The sequence below is a fragment of the Rousettus aegyptiacus genome, unplaced genomic scaffold, assembly GCF_014176215.1.
Source record: "Rousettus aegyptiacus isolate mRouAeg1 unplaced genomic scaffold, mRouAeg1.p scaffold_m13_p_6, whole genome shotgun sequence".
NCBI lineage: Eukaryota > Metazoa > Chordata > Mammalia > Chiroptera > Pteropodidae > Rousettus > Rousettus aegyptiacus.
In genome coordinates, this window is record NW_023416309.1 from 13360345 (window position 1) to 13377287 (window position 16943).

Below are 16943 nucleotides of genomic sequence, written 5' to 3' on the forward strand. Positions count from 1 at the left end.
AAGAGGATTTTATGAATTTGACCTCAAAAGCAAGGGAAGTAAATGCTAAAATCAATCAATGGGACTATAGCAAATTAAAAAGCTTCTGCTCAGCAAAAGAAATTATCAACAAAGTAAAGAGACAACAGTCCGAATGGGAAAATATATTTGCAAGCAATGCCTCCGATAAGGGCCTAATATCCAAAATACACAAAGAACTCATACAACTCGATAACAACAACAAAAAATGATCTAATCAAAAAATGGGAAGAGGACCTGAACAGACACTTCTCCCAAGAAGACATACAAATTGCCAACAAACATATGAAAAGATGCTCAACATCACTAGCTATTAGGGAAATGCAAATCAAAACCACAATGAGATACCATCTCACAACTGTTAGAATAACTGTAATCAACAGGACAAGTAATAACAAGTGTTGAAGAGGATGTGGAGGAAAAAAAAAAAACCCTCATACACTGCTAGTAGGACTGCAAATTGGTACAGCCACTATGGAAAACAGTATGGAGGTTCCTCAAAAATCTAAGAATTGATCTACCATATAATCCAGCAATCCCTCTACTGGGTATTTATCCCAAAAACTTGAAAACTCATATCCAAAAAAATATTGGCATACCGATGTTCATAACAGCATTATTCACAGTGGCCAAGACATGGAAGCAATCAAAGTGTCCTACGATAGATGATTGGCTAAAGAAGAGGTGGTACATATACAATGTAATATTCCTCAGCCATAAGAAGAGATGAAATACTGCCATTTGCGACAACATGGATGGACTTTGAAATAATCATGCTAAGCAAAATAAGCCAGACAGAAAAAGTTGAAAACTACAATATCACTCATAAGCAACAAACGAACAGGACAAACAAACAGAGACTCATGGGCATGGACAAGGGACTAGTGGTTACCAGAGGGTGTGGGGGAGAAGGGAGGGAGGGGAGGGGAAAAGTAGAGGGGGTAAAAGGGGTCAAATAGGTGGTGACAGAAAGAAATCTAACTATGGGAGGTGAACACAGCTGTTAAAGTATACAGCTGAAACTTATTGGATTTCATTAACCAATGTCAACATAAAATAAATATTTTTTAAAAAAAAACTTCTATAAGGATTTAAGCTATTTTCAGTTCTACACTTTTTTCCGATTTTCTCACATTTTATTGCACTTCAACCTTCTACATTGTGTAAGAAAGCTACAAAGACTATTAAAAATTATTTGTAAAATTCCATCTCCTAGAGATAGCTACTAATATATCCTTTTTCAGCCTTTTTCCTGTTCATGTACATTTTTATGTGCGTATGCAATTTTTCCTCATATTTTTTACTGAGATATTTACATACCTTAAAATTCATTCTTTTAAAATATAATATTCAATTTCTATGTCTTCTATTTTCACCTTAACATTATTATATCAAGAACATATGCCCATGACACTGAATAACCTTCAAAACTTTATTTTTATACAAAATTTATAGCCATATTACATTCGAAGTGTACAAGAATCACAATTTATTTAAGCATCTTGCTTTCATTGAACATTCAGGTTGTCTCTAACTTTTCATTATTATAAATAATGCTTTGAAAAATAGCCTCACATATTTATTTTTATAGGCATTGAATTATTTTAACATACTTATTATTTATGAGAGGGGCAAACACTATTGGTTGCCTCCTTATTAGACATTCTCTCCTCATCCTTAGATTATAGAATCTGACATTTTGGAGAAGTATATTAGTTATCTGTTGCTGCATATATATTACTCCAAAACAATAATCCTTTATTCTCTTTCATGTTTTCTGAGGCTCAGCTGAGATGTTTTAGCTCAGAATCTCTCATGAAGTTGCAGTCAGATGGCAGCTATACCTGAGGTCATCTCGAATGCTTCTTTAATCATGTGTGATACCCAGACTGGGAAGACTTGAAGAGCTGGGGGCTTAAATGATGGAGCTCTTCAAGCATCTCTTTCTATTTCTATGGGGTCCCTCCCATGGTCTCTCGAGCATGCAGGCTTGATTGTAACCAGACTTCTTATATAAAGCTCAGAACTCCAAAAGTACATCTCCTATGAGATCAAGAGCTAGGCAGAAGCTGTATCACCTTTTCTAACTTAGTTTTGCAAGTTACAATATTACTTCCCACCTGAGTCATACACAGGCCTGCCCAGGTTCCAAGAAGGGAACATAAATCCCATTACTTGATGGAGGAGTATCAACGTCACATATTTAAAGAGAACATTTGGAAAATATAATCTGTCAGAGGAGGCAAACATTATCAGAGAAGGTGGCCGCCTACCCAAACCTAAGGGATGAACGATGCTTTGTCTGTATAGTCACCTCATTCTTTCTTGTTAGTATGGAAGACACTGCCAGCTGTCCATCCAAAATTTATTTCCCCTTCCTCCTATCTGACTCAAGCAAAATATACTAAATTCCCCAGGCTCTCTTGTAGCTATGATAACCAAGTAATAAATTCTACCCAATAAAACTAAGCTAAGAGACCTAAAAACTTTTCATCTTCCTGATGTTTGTGCTTGTCTGTTTCTGATGCACAAGAGCACAACTGCAGGGGTAGTCCTTGGTAGGCATGAGCCAATCAATATAGTCTATCCACCTGCTTATAGTGATTGGTTCAAGAATGAGCAATTGATCCAATTTGAGAAAGAGTGACCCCCAGGCGTAGGAGCTACCAAAGACATGCTTTCTCTTCCCCTCAAGGTATAATGTGAAAATGGGAAGAATCTGCAGCCATTTTACTTTCATAATGGGATGTCCAGAGCTCTGAGGAACATCAGAAGAAGCTCGAATTTGCAGGCTATATGAGGGCAGGTGAGAGACATCTAAATTTTTATTTTAGACTCAATCTTCACCTAAAGCCAGGCAGACCTCAGGATTTTTTAATTTCTGAGTGTATTAGTCATGGTTCTCCTGAGAAACAGAACCAATAAGAACCAAAGGTATATAAGGAATTGGCTCATGACATTATGGAAGAGAGCAAGTCCCAAGATCTACAGGATGAATTGTCAATCTGGAGATTCAGGAAAGCAATTGTTTAGTTCTAGTCCAAGCCTGAAGGCCTGTGAACCAGGAGAGCTGACAGTGTAATTCCTGTCAAAGGCTGGCAGGCTCAGGACCCAGGAAAAGCCCATGTTTCAGTTGTAGTCTGAAAGCAGGAAAAAAGCTGATATCCCAGTTGGAAGGCAGTCAGGCAGTAAAGAATTCTCTTATTCAGGGAAGGATCACCCTTTTTGTTCAACTCAGGCCTTCGGTTGACTGCACGAGACCCACGCACATTAAGAAAGACAATCTTCTTTACTCAGGCTATTAATTTAAATGTTAATCTCATCCAAAATCACCCTCACAGAAAAATCCACAATAATGTTTGACCAAATGTCTGGGCATCCCATGGCCCCCTACAGTTGACACAAACCAGTATATGGAACAAATTAAACTCTCCTGTGGTTTAAGCCAGTTTGATTGGATTTTCTTTCACTTGCAATCAAAAGAGGCTAAATTGACATAGGGCACTTACTGTGTGTCAGACTATATGCCAGGTACATAGAAATAATGAATAAGACAGAGCTTCCAGTATAGCAACATGTGTATGAAGGCCATTGTTTTTTTGAAAAAATGTTATTAAACATAACATTTAGATGACTGCAGCCTGGTTGATACCTTGACTGAAACCTCATAAGAGATCTTGAACCAGAACCACTCAGGTAAATTGTTCCTGAAGCCCTGACCCAGAGAAATTTTATATGAGATACTAAATGTTTTCTGTTGTTTATGCAATTATAATTTGGGGTAATTTGTTACACAGAATAGATATCTAATATACCCCTCCCCCATAAATCTCCACTACTCTGATTTCTACCATTATAGATTAATTTTACCTGTTCCTGAAATTTACAGAAATGGAATCATACAGAATATATATTTTGTGCCCGGCTTCTTCCACTAGTCATTATATCTGTGAGATTCATCTGTATACTTACGTCTAGCAATAGTCTGTCCTTTGTTATTGCTGTATAGTATTTCATTTCATGAATATACAAAAATTTACCTTTTCTATTGTTGGTGGGCATTTAATTTTTTCAAAAATATGGCTGCATAAATAAAACATCTATGAACAATCATATATGTCTTTTGGTTGAATATATATACTCATTTTTCTTAGAATCCATTTATTTAATGCAATGTGTCTTGCTGCTTCTAATTTTCCCATGCTACTACCTACTCTATTTTATGTATTATCTTGTCCTGCTGTTCTTTTGAAAATAACTGAACACTCAATTATATCTTTTAAACATTTCTCAACAAACTTTAATTAGTACATTTTAAGTACTTATGATGATAAAGGAATAATCAGAGGACATTCTATTTTCTTAGTTGTACAAAAGATGAGGGTTTTTTTGTATATCCTTCATTCCCATGGGTTTTCTTAATCCATCAAATGGAACTTTAAGTCCTTTTAGATTTCTATGCACAGAATACTTCTTTCAGTAATGTTTTTACAGATCCCAGATTAACCCTAGTAAGTAAAACCACTACATAGCAAAATTGTATAATAGCTAACTTTTGCATATGCCAGCAGTTCTCAAACTTTTTGTTCTCAGGACCTCTGTACACTTCTAAAAATTATTCAAGATGATTCAGGTGAGGCTAACCACACCTTTTTTCCTACTCAGCGATAAGCATGTGACCCACGATTGGCAAGAGATTCTTGGAAACTATTACGCTAATCTATTAGAAAATTCTAATTCTCGATCTCTCTCTCTCTCTCCTCTCTCTCTTCTCCCTACCTGGTTCACAATTGTGATTTATAGCCTGAAAACAGCTTTCTTACCCATTAATTGGAGAGAGTATGCTAAGAAATGAAAAGACCCAATCCCTGATAACATCATTCGAATCATTGGAGCAAGCCATAACTGAAAAATTTCCCCTCCCTATTCTCAGTTGTGTTAGCCAGTTTGTTTAAGTTAGGCCTCTGTCACTGGTATACATTAATAACATTTGCACATCAATTTAAGTGTAACATTAGAATTTCATGTATTGTGGTAGGGCAACAGGCAAAATATTTAGGGACATGGAGTCTTCTAGACATCTAGGTCAATAGTTCTAAAATTTGGCTATACCTCAGAATGGTCTAAAGGGAGCTCTATCAAAATACAAATACAAATTTCTAGGCTCCACACAGAATGCTCTGATTATTATTATAAAGTTTTTGTTTGGGTTCTTTCAATAAAATGTATTTATTTTTTCACATGCAGATATTCCTGGCTTATTAAATTTATTTCTAGGTATTTACAGTTTGTTGACAACTAGAATGACTTTTTTAAATTACTCTTTCCAGGAAGTTATTTGTAATTTAAAGAAAAACCATTCTTAAATTTACCATAAGATAAATTATCTTTTTAATCATAAATGAGGTTTATCATTAATGAGGTTTATTTTTGATAATCTCTTAGGTTTTCTTATTGTGCAATCATATCATTTAAAAGATCGAATTTACTTTGCCACTTTATTTCCAATATTTATTTTCATATACTTTATTTTTTTATCTTACTGTGTTAGCTAAAACTTTCAGTATGTCATATATAGTGATAATGATAGTCATCTCATTTTTAATGATAATTACTTTAATATGACACCAATTAAATGATTTAACTCTTTGTTTGATAAATGGTAAAGATTATGTTTTAGTCAGAATGAAAATTGGCCACCTAAATGATTACAGAGAGGTATGTATTTATTAAGAAACCTTTTAACTGAAAATAAGAGAAATCCTAAGAATGGCAGAAACAAATAGAAGGTTAACTTCTAATTTTGACCAATACAGAGTAATAAAGACCAGATTTACCCGTTTGCTTAAAAACTAAAAAAAAAAAAAAGATAAAAAAATACATAACACGACATTTTCAAATATTGGATAACTGGTACTACATGACCTGGAGCAGTGCCAAAGATGGAGGAACTCAAAAAGTTCAGTCTCCCTGAGTTGAGAAGATTTTACTGTGAGTACATGGAAGTCAAAGAGTCTGCAATTCACAGGAAAAAGTATGAGAAAGGAGACCACTGCACTGAAAGAGAGCCCTGGAGATGACAGAAGATGACCTTCTTCATCTGGCTGCTCTTCAGAATATACATGTGAGAAAACTTACCGAAGGCTGGTGGAATAATTCATAGAGTTCACACAAGATTGGGAATAGTTCATATTCCCAACAGCCAAAATGGAAAAATCTCATAATACACGGGACATCAAGTAGCATACTCAAAAAGGTATCACCTCAGTAGTGAGCCAAAATTAACCCTAGATTAAAGGTTGTTCAACCTTAAGTTGTTAACAAACTTAAAGAAAGACCTGAAAGGATCAAATTCTTTCAAAGTAACTTAACTGCATTCCAGAACAAAGCTCACACACACAAAAAAAAAAATTAAAACAAGAATACCCAGCAACCAACAAGATAAAATTTACAATGTCTAGCATTTAATTTAAAAAATTGCCAGGCATGCAAAGAAGCAGGAAAATACAGCCTATTTAAAAAACGAACAATAACAACAATGATAACAACAACAACAACAAAAACAGTTCACCATTTGGGCTTGGTGGTCTCAGTTGAGGAACTCAAGCCTGGGACAATGGTGTGCATTCCTTGTACTGTCATTCTAGTTCTGCTTTGGGTCTACAGAAAGTTCCTGGAGCCATATATCTACCTTCTGATTTTCCCCTATGTTAGTTGTATGTGGCCTAGAAAAGCAATACAAGAATCCAATGATAAAAGCAAAAGCAAAGTAGACCATAAGGATGCAGACATAAATGGATTACCAACAAAAGGACCAACAAAAATTTCTGATAAAAAGAAAGACCAAAGTTATTGTCCCAGAGTACTTCATTGTTTTCAAAATGGACCTGATAATCTGAAGCACTTTCTTTGTGATTGTTTCTGACCTTTTTCTCTGACACCAGAATTCAGGATAGATAATTAAACATTCACCTGATACTAATCAGGAAGTACATGGTATTTATATTTAAAATGTATTTAGTTATACTTAATGATCTCATTCCTGAGTTCCTTTTCAATTAAAGTAGCTTTATTTCTATTATTGAAGTTTTAACAATATGAATAAATAAAAGGTTCGTGCCAGTAGACAGTGTTACTAAATTAGTACCTAAACATCCTTGGGCCTCTAGCTTTTTTGTTCAGGCTCTTCGAATTTCGATAGAGTACAATTTTACTGTGAAACAATTCAGTGAGACAGTGCAATAAAATTAAAGGGACACTGTGGAAATGATATTGACTTGAAACATAAAGTTATAATTACTTCTCAACGCATGGAGCAGCTTATCTATGTAAGTAGTAATTACTGTTTAGTGCTCTGAAGAAGTTAGCAAAGGCAAGGAAATAGGGAAAATTTCTTTGAAAAATGGAACACCTTCTACATAAATGTCTAATGTATATTATAAAAGTCTAAAATCGATTTATTGAAACCCACCAAGAAATTATATAAATAATAGAATTAGTAAATAAACTTATTAAAACAATTACTATAACTATAATCTACAAACTTAAGTAGAGAAAAACATAATCATGTTAATTTAGAACTTGGAAGATAACAGGGAAAAGACCAAACAGATAGCTAGAAATAAAAAATATATAGTGTCTGAGATTTTAAAAAATACACTGGATGGGATTAACAGCAGATTAAACACTGAAAAAGAACCTGAAGTGAACCTAAAGTCATAGCAACTGAAACTATCCAAAATGACACACAGAGAAATAAGGCTAAAAACAAAGTAAATGGAGAGCTTCAGTTAGGTGTGGAACCACTGTCAGCCACCTAATATATGTATATTTAGAATCCTTGAAGGATATGTGAGAATGGGGAGGGGAAATAAGGGGGGAAGCACAGAAAAAATTGCAGAAATAAAAGCCAAAATTTTTCCGTATTTTATGAAAACTATAAAGCTGCAGATCAAAGAAGCTCAATGAACCCCAAGTAAAAATAATATAGGGAAAACTATACCAAGATACATGATACTCAAATTGCTTAAAACTAGTAACAAAGAGAAAATCTTAAAAGCAACCAGAGAAAAATTAAACTTTATGTAGAGGAACAAAGCTAAGAATAACATCAAAATTGGGAACAACGTAAGTCAAAAATTAGTAGAGTAATATCTTTACTTGAAAAAAAAAAAAAAAAGAGCTATCAACATAGAATTCTATGTTCAGTGAAAACACCTCTCAAAAATGAAGGCGGTGCCTGCTTCGGCAGCACATATACTAAAACTGGAATGATACAGAGAAAATTAGCCCCTGCACAAGGATGATTCGCAAATTCACGAAGCATTCCATATTTTTAAAATATGAGTAAAAGGGGTCAAATATTTGGTGACAAAAGGAAACCTAACTCTAGGTGGTGAACACACAATGCAACATATATGACTTTCTGTTGAAACTTATTTGATTTTGTTAATCAGTGTCACCCCAATAATTTTTATGAAAAATAAAAATAAAACATGAAGGCAAAATAAAAACTTCATCACACATGAAAATTGAAAAACCTTTCACTGGTAGATGTGCATACAAGGAATGTTAAAGGAAGTTTTTCAGACAGAAGGAAATGATATCTATACAAAGGAATAAAGAGTATAGTTGGCCCCTTATATTTGTGGGTTCCATATCTACTGATTCAACCAATCATGGATTGAAAATATTCAGAAAAAAAGTGTTACATAGTTGCTGACATGTGCTATATACTATGTAGTTAGGCCTATGAAGGTTGTATTTGTACTGAACATGTACAGATTTTGTTTCTTGTCATTATTCCCTGAACAATATGATATAACAACCATTTGCATAGCATTTACCTTGTATTATGTATGATAAGCAATTTAGAGATGATTTAAAGCATACTGGAGGATTGCGTAGCTTATATGCAAATTCTACACCATTTTATATAAGGGACTTGAACATCTGAGGATTTGGGTATCCATGGGGGTCCTGGAACCAAGCCCTGCAGATACTGAGGGATAACTGTATTGTAAATATGTGGGAAAATATAAACAAATAGGAATTTACTTTCCTCACATAACAAAATAATTGGAGATTGATAGTGGGTGACTTTAATTCAGCTGATCAGTCTTCAAGGGTTCTAGCTCTTTTCTATCTCCATTCTGCCATACTTGATATTTGAACTTTTCATCTTGATGTTTATTGCCTCAAGGAGGTCTTTTCTTAAAATGTTTCTATTCATGTGTTAGTGAGGGGAAAACTTTCCCAGAAGCTTCTCGGGAGAATTCTTTTTAAGTCTTTTAGCTGAATTGGGAGGCTGTAAAGTGAGTACAGTTTGCTTTCCAGCCTCTGTAATGGGAGGGAGGTAAAAGAAAGAGTAGTTAAGAATGGTGGTTAGGTTAACCAACTAACAGTGTTGCCATGAGATATTAACTAAAGGTGTTAAGCATATGTTTGGAGTTGAGATGAAGCCCAAGGGATAAAATTATCTGTCATGTTATGTAAGAACCATTTATTAGGGCAGGGGCCCAAAGCAAAAAACAGAGTCTCACAGACAGATTGGAGGGATAGGACACTTGCTCCCACAACCCTAGGTGAATCTAGGACCTATAGTAGTTCAAGATTCTGTTCTTTGTGGATACTCTCTATTGAGTGCATAACTGATGCAAACAAGCCACCTGAAAAGGAGCAGCTTCACTAGACACTTGTACCCGAGTACTTATCCATTGTCGGCCGCTCAGCCCAAAGCTGTTCAGAACTCTTGGACCACCCATGGAATACTCCTTTCTTTCATTAAAACTAAGCAAGCCAAAGAAGGGAGAGCAAATGAAATGTCTACCTTCCTTTCCTCTTCCTTTCTATCTCTGTTCTGTTCTCCAGGTCAAGAAGGATAAAGTCAATAAGAGAACCATGAACCATTGCCTTTATTCTCTCTTCTTGCCTATGTAGATTTTGGTTAAAGCCACCTGCTACTTAGAAAAGTTAAAGAAACTTCCCATTCATAATTGCATCAAAAATGATAAAATAGCTAGGAATCAAATTAACCAAGGAGGTAAAAGACCTGTTCTCAAAAAATTATAAGTCGTTGAAAAAAGAAATTGAAGAAGATACAAATAAATAGAAGCATATACCATGCTCATGTGTCAGAAGAATCGACATCATTAAAATGGCCATACTACCCAAAGCAATATATAGATTCAATGCAATCCCTATCAAGATACCAATGGCATTTTTCAGGGAGCTAGAACAAATAATCTGAAAATTTATATGAAACTGTAAAAGATCCCAAATAGCCATGACAATCTTGAGAGAGAAAAACAAAGTGGGAGGTATTGCACTACCAGATATATCAAACTATACTACAAAGTTATAATAATCAAAACAACATGGCACCGGCATAAAAAAAGACATAGATCAATTAAACAAATAGAGAGCCCAAAATAAATCCATGCCTATATGGTCATTTAATCTATGACAAAGGAGGCAAAAATATACAATAGGGTAAAGACAGTCTCTTCAACAAATGGTGCTGGGAAAACTAGACAGATATATACAAAAAAATGAAAGTGGACCATCTTCTTACACCATATACAAAATAAATTCAAAATGGATTTAAGACAAATGTAAGACCTGAAACTATAGAACTTCTAGAAGAAAACATAGATAGGAAACTCTCTGACATTGCTGAGCAATAATTTATGGGCATGGTGCAGCCTAACCTCACAGAGGAAAGAACAGGTTTCCCTTTTAAATCAGTAAAAGATACACCCAATTTACATGATCAAACACATAATTTTTTAATCTAAAACCAGTATATTTGAATTCATTTATTGTATTCAGTTTTCTCCCAAGAACAATTATATTTGCATAATTTAAAAGCAAAGTGGTGGTTTCTCCAGAACAGAGAGCAAAGGACTTCATGTGTATCGAAATCTGCAGTTCTTAGCAGGAAAAAACTGGTTGTAACTTTTGGTAACAGATTTTATCCAGCTTTAAAAATCTCAAAATTCAGTCTGTATCAAGACAATCCATTACACATACATTGTTTCATTTAATCCTAAAAACAATAACGTCTTTCATTTATCTCCATTTTACAGAAGAGGAAACTGCATTTCAGAGAAATTAGGGAATTAACCCAAGGTCGTTCCATTAAGTCTTAGAGACAGAAATTAAACCCAGCAGCTTCTTCTAGTTCATGATCTCGTCTTTCCACTGCTCTCAGAGATGCCACTGAAAAACTAGTTTGCTAAAATCTTTGTTAATGATAATATGTGGAGCTTTAAACAAACTTGCTTATCCTTCCTTTTTGTTATGTAGGAAAATGAATGGTCTGTGAACTGCTTGGTCAAAATAGTTGAATATACATAAATGTTTGCAGTATATTGCTTATGTTTCTGACATACCAAAAAAAAAAAGCCTTTTCTCATCTTCCCTTTCACTGGAGCCAAGATTTCCACTGGTACACAGTAAGGGGTGGAGGGAGGCGTTTCTGGGGTTAAACAAATAAATAAATACAGATTTCTCACTGTCAGAGAAAGGAGTTACAGCTATGGAAACTGGGAAGTCTAGAATATACCGAGTGTAACATAGTAATTAATGAAATCAGTATCATGGTCTGTTTAGATAGACAAATATAGTGGTGTGTGTGTGTGTGTGTGTGTGTATTTTCTAGCTCTGTTTACTGAGAGGGTCTAGAAGCAATTATGTATTCCTATAGCAATGAGCAAATTTAGATCTTTATTTATAGATACCATTATCCACTAAAAAAAAAAACTAAAAAAATTTTTTTATAATAATAATTAAAAAAAAAAAATGAACCAGGGCTCCTTGAAGAAATGGCTGACTCCAGAGCTGGAGAAGAGAAAATACAAGATGTGTTTGTAACATTTTATGACATCAGAAAGTAAAAAAGATCTCAAAGAATGATGGGGACATGTCTATAAGACATAGTAACCAGCTCGAAGGGGCACCCTCTGGCCAAGTTTAGGATAGTTTGAACATCCAAATAAATACTAATAATAACAAAATGTAATCCTGTGAGTAATAGAGAAATCTTGAGTCCATACTGATACTAATTAATTAATTAGGGAGAAAGGAAAACTTTATCCTACCTAATAAATCTAGAAGGAATGATAGGATTAGAAAACCCCATTTGGTAATCATCAGAGTAATGATTTATTCAAGTTAGAATCATTAATGTATGTTAAAACTAGTGAAAATTTGATGAGAAACAAGATACTCACATGATCTCAAAGATTCTTTCCACAAAATAATTATTAATTATTTTACAATGGAGAACCTGGCAGACATCTTCTTAGCTAAGTGGTAAAAGTTAACATCAACCTTAACGAAACAAACTGGCATAATATGCCTTATATAATATGCCTGGAAACTAGTACAGCATCACTACTGTGATATTCCTGCCAAAATGTATAAATTATAAAGATATATCCAACAAAACCCCATAATTGAGGAACGTTCTCAAAACAACTGGCTTGGGTTTTTCAAAACCATCAGGGTCATGAAAGATAACTGATAAACTGAGTAACGAACGGTTCCAGATTGAAGGAGACTAAAGAGACATGACAACTAAACATAACACATAACCTTAGATCAAATCCAGGACCAGTAAGAGACAAAATTGAGACAATAGCTGACCTTTAAATTAGATTAGATAATATTACTGGATCAATGTTAATTTCCTAATTTTGATTATTGTACTGTATCCTTGCACTCAAGAAATATAAACTGAAACATTAAAAGGTAATAGGGCATTATGTTTACAATTTAGTCTCAAATGATTCTAAATAATAGTTAAGTGTTGGATCAAGATGAAAGGTATATGAAAGCTCTCTGTACTGTTGTGCAACTTTTTTTTGTAAATTTGAAATTATTTCCAAATAAAAAGTTTAAACATGAAAAACTGGTAGTTTCTTCTCCACAGAGCTCTAAGAACAGCAAAGCCCACAAACACCTATGGGATTAGAAGGTTAGGGAAAACAAATCAAAAATATTCATTTCAATTATTTATGGCTTCATTATAAACCACTGCAAAATTCAGTGAATTCATCGTATTATCTGTCATGATTTTATGGATCGATTGGCCTCAGCTGGGCAGTTCTGCTCCACGTGATGTTATCAGATGGTACTCTCACATGTCTGGTGCCTTGGTGAGAATGGCTGGAAGCCTGGGCTTAGATCAGCTCCTGGGATGGCCAGGCCTCTTCTCCATGCAGTTTCGGGGTCTCTCTTTTCTATAGGGTCTCTTTAATTCACTTCTCCACATGATCTCTCTCCAGCGGGACAAGCAGGCTTCTTACATGGCAGTTTAGGACTCTTTTCAAAATTGCCAAGTACAGTTACCTTTGAACAACTCAGGGATCAGGGGCGCCGACCCGCCCATGAAGTCAAAAATCCATGTATAAGTTTGACTCACCCAAAACTTAACTACAGTATTCCTAAGGCTTAGGTCTAGAACCTGTCCAATGCCACTTTCACTGTATTTTATTGGTTAAAATGAAACAAAGAAAACAAAAAAGTAGGGAGCAGATTTTTAAAAATCACAATAAACAACTACAAAGTTATATACTGGTCACATGGAAGAAGAGGTAAATTAAATAAGAATCTATAGAGATTATAGCACATCTCATTATATGTTTTGTTCAAATATACAAAACGTATATGAGCTTTCATAAACCCATTATCCATCTTCAAAATTTTGTATGATATTTTAAATCTAATTTAAATTATTAGTAATTTTAAAAACTTGTCACAAGGTCAATCCAGATTCTGTGTGGGAGGGGACTACAAAAAAGCATGAATAACAGTATCGAGGGCCACCTTTGGAGCTTAGCTACCATGCCACCATAGCTAATTTACCTGTCTCCTTGCCAGAAATTTGTTATATTTTAAAATCATATTCAATAAGCAGTCTTTAAAAACCAAATATGAACCAAAGTAAAATAGATTAAATCTGAGATGTGCTATAGTCTCTATAGATTCTTATTTAAGTTACCTCTTCTTTCCTCTATCTGACCAGTATGTAACTTTGTGATTGTTTATTGTGGTTTTTAAAAATCTGCTCTCTCTTCTCATTATAACCTTGTCAGATGTGAGCAGTAGACTAGCTACCTTGATTTATGAAGGTGTTCTTGATTATATTTTTATTAATCCTGTAGATTTCAAGGATAGGCTGAAATAACCAAATGAATTTTGATCATAATATTCTTCCACTATGATGAATTGAAGTTTCAGCAGCTTTATTGAGATATAATTTAAATACTATAAATTCATATATTTAAAATATACAGTTCAATGTTTTTTCATATGTGTACAGTGTTGTATAACTATCACCACAATCAATTTTTGTTTCACGATAAATTTTAGAATATTTTCATCGCCCCAAAAAGAAACCTGCTACCTATTTTCAGTCACTCTCAATTTCACTACCCCAAGCCCTTGCCCTAGGCACCACTAATCTACTTTCTGTCTCCATTGGTTTACCTACTCTGGACAATTCATATAAATAAAATTATATAATACATGGTCCTTTTGTGGCTGGCCTCTCTCGATTAGCATAACGTTTTCAAGGTTTATCCATGTTGTAGCATGTATCAGTACATCATTCTTTTTATTGCTGAATAATAAATATTTCACTACACGGGTATATCACATTTTGTTTATCAAATCAGCTGTTCATGGACATTTCAATTGTTTCCATATTTTGGCTATCGCTAGTAATGCTGCTATATACATCTATGTATGTATATTTGTATGGACATGTGTTTTCATTTCTTGGGTTAATATTCAGGTCCATTAATATTTTAATATATTTTATAATATATTGATTTTATATATTAATTGATTTTATATACTTAATTAGTTATTATATAATTCCAATATTTATATGTTTAATTAATTTAATATATTTTATAATATACCTGATTCATTGATATTTTTATGAGAAAGCTAGTGGTTATTTTTCAGTAATTAAACTTCGTCTTTCTAATATATAGTGAACTGTAAATAATAGTTAATTTTAGGGGAAGAGGATTAGAGAAGCTGAAGAGCCCTTTACTCAGAGTATAAAGGAACTTAAATGCTTAGACACTGAAGTGTAACTACATAGTTTAAAATCCTGATTCTACCACTTAAAAGTTATATGACCTTAGGCAAGTTACTTAACTTCTCTAAGCTTCAGTTTCCTTATCTGCAACTTGAGGAAAATACAATAACTACCTCATAAAATTGTTATGGGGATTAAATTAGATACCTCCAACCCTAGTGTTGGGCACATTGTAAATGTATATTGTTAGTAATTATTATCAATAATTTATACACTGCTGAATTTTTACATTTTTATAACAACATACATTGTTTTTGAAATTTTAAAAATAATTAAAAATATATGAAGTCAACCTTAATTTTGCATGTTTACCACTTTAAATACATTCTCACATTTAAAATCATACTTTAAGCTGGAAAATAGAGATTTGTCCCTGCTTCCTTGGTGTCTGTGTTTTAGATTAACTGAGGAAATGGAGACTGCTGACTTAAGGTCTCAATTGGCTTTAGTTACTCTTTTGCATTTTATAAATCAAGGAGGGAGAATTTTCAGTGCAAAAAAAGAAAAAAAATCATGAAGCTGTGGTGCCATTTAAACCGAAATTGATCCTAAAACAAATACTAACAATATTAAATTTTCTAGTCTACACAGAATTACTTTTATTATTCCATTGGTCATTTGGATCTTTGAAGCAAAGCAATTCTAACTAAATTTCTTTTTGACCCTCAAGGCATTTGGTTTTAGTACTAAAGAACTTTCAATAATCCAGCATCTTGCCAAAGATCCTGTCTTCTCTCCCTAAAGCTGATTAGAGCATTCCATTTCAATTTATTGCCCGTAGAATTAGTAACTATATGATTTCTCTAGTGACTCCTATCTTAAACAATGATATCCTTCCAATAAATCTTGTTCTATTTATAGGGCTTAAAAAGAAATTAGATTTTTAAGAGAAAATAGCAATACTAGAAATAATTATTAAAATGTACTCGACAAACCATTTTCTGGCCTATTTTCTACTGCCTTATTCACGTTTCTGGTCAGAACAGGAGTACAGAACGATGGGCTTATGAGGCCTTCACCCTGGCTTCTCTCATCCATGCTTGCATTCAACGAGTGGCCACTCATCAGGATCTCCAATCAGGGTATCAAGGCCATTTTCCAGACCTCAGGAGACCCATAGCCTTTCAACTCACCAAACTGAAAGTACCTACTGCTGCATTTTTGGTAGCAAGTACTGTACTCAAGGCTATCTTTTTGTGTCTATATGCAACAGCTTTATTGAGCTTTAGTTCATATACTATATAATTCACCCATTGAAAGTGTACAATTCAATGGTTTTTAGTATATTCATAGAGTTGTGCAACCATCACCACAATCAATTTTAGAACATTTTTATTACCCCCAAATAGAAACCTCATTAACAATACTCCCCTTTTCTTCCTAACCCTGGGCAACCACTAATCAATTTTCTGTATCTATGAATTTGCGTATTCTGGAAATTTCATAAAAATGATGTGATAAATATGAGGCCTTTTGTGTCAGACTTCTTTCATTTAGTATAATGTTTTCAAGGTTCATCCATGTTGTAGCATGTATCAGTATTTTATTCCCTTTATGGCTGAATAATATTTCATTGTACCACATTTTGTTTATCCATCCCTCAGTGGATGGACATTTGGGTTGTTTCTACTTATTAGCTACTGTGAGTAATGCTACTACGAATATTCATGTGCAAGTGTTTGTGTGAACCTATGTTTTCATTTTCCTTGGGTATATACCTAGGAGTGCAATTGCTGGGTCACATGCTCACTCCATGTTTAACCTTTTGAGAAACTGCCAGACTATTTTCCAAAGTGATTGCGCCATTTTA

The 16943-nt window shown here is 34.0% G+C and overlaps 1 protein-coding gene and 1 non-coding gene across 2 annotated transcripts; both read left to right on the forward strand.

Moving 5' to 3' along the window:
* Nucleotides 1-6634: 6634 nt before the first annotated feature.
* LOC107503012 (UPF0729 protein C18orf32 homolog) lies at nucleotides 6635-6943 on the forward strand. Its single transcript, XM_036222385.1, has one exon. The coding sequence runs from the start codon at nucleotides 6635-6637 to the stop codon at nucleotides 6941-6943; it is 309 nt and encodes a 102-aa protein (XP_036078278.1).
* Nucleotides 6944-8253: 1310 nt separating this feature from the next.
* Nucleotides 8254-8355, forward strand: LOC118604400. The gene has a single exon (XR_004951714.1). It is a non-coding gene; the product is annotated as a U6 spliceosomal RNA (small nuclear RNA).
* The last annotated feature ends 8588 nt before the right edge of the window (nucleotides 8356-16943 follow it).

Bases quoted from the DNA above. Each gene is read 5' to 3' on its own strand.
- LOC107503012 (XM_036222385.1), top strand. From the start codon at position 6,635: ATGGTGTGCATTCCTTGTACTGTCATTCTAGTTCTGCTTTGGGTCTAC.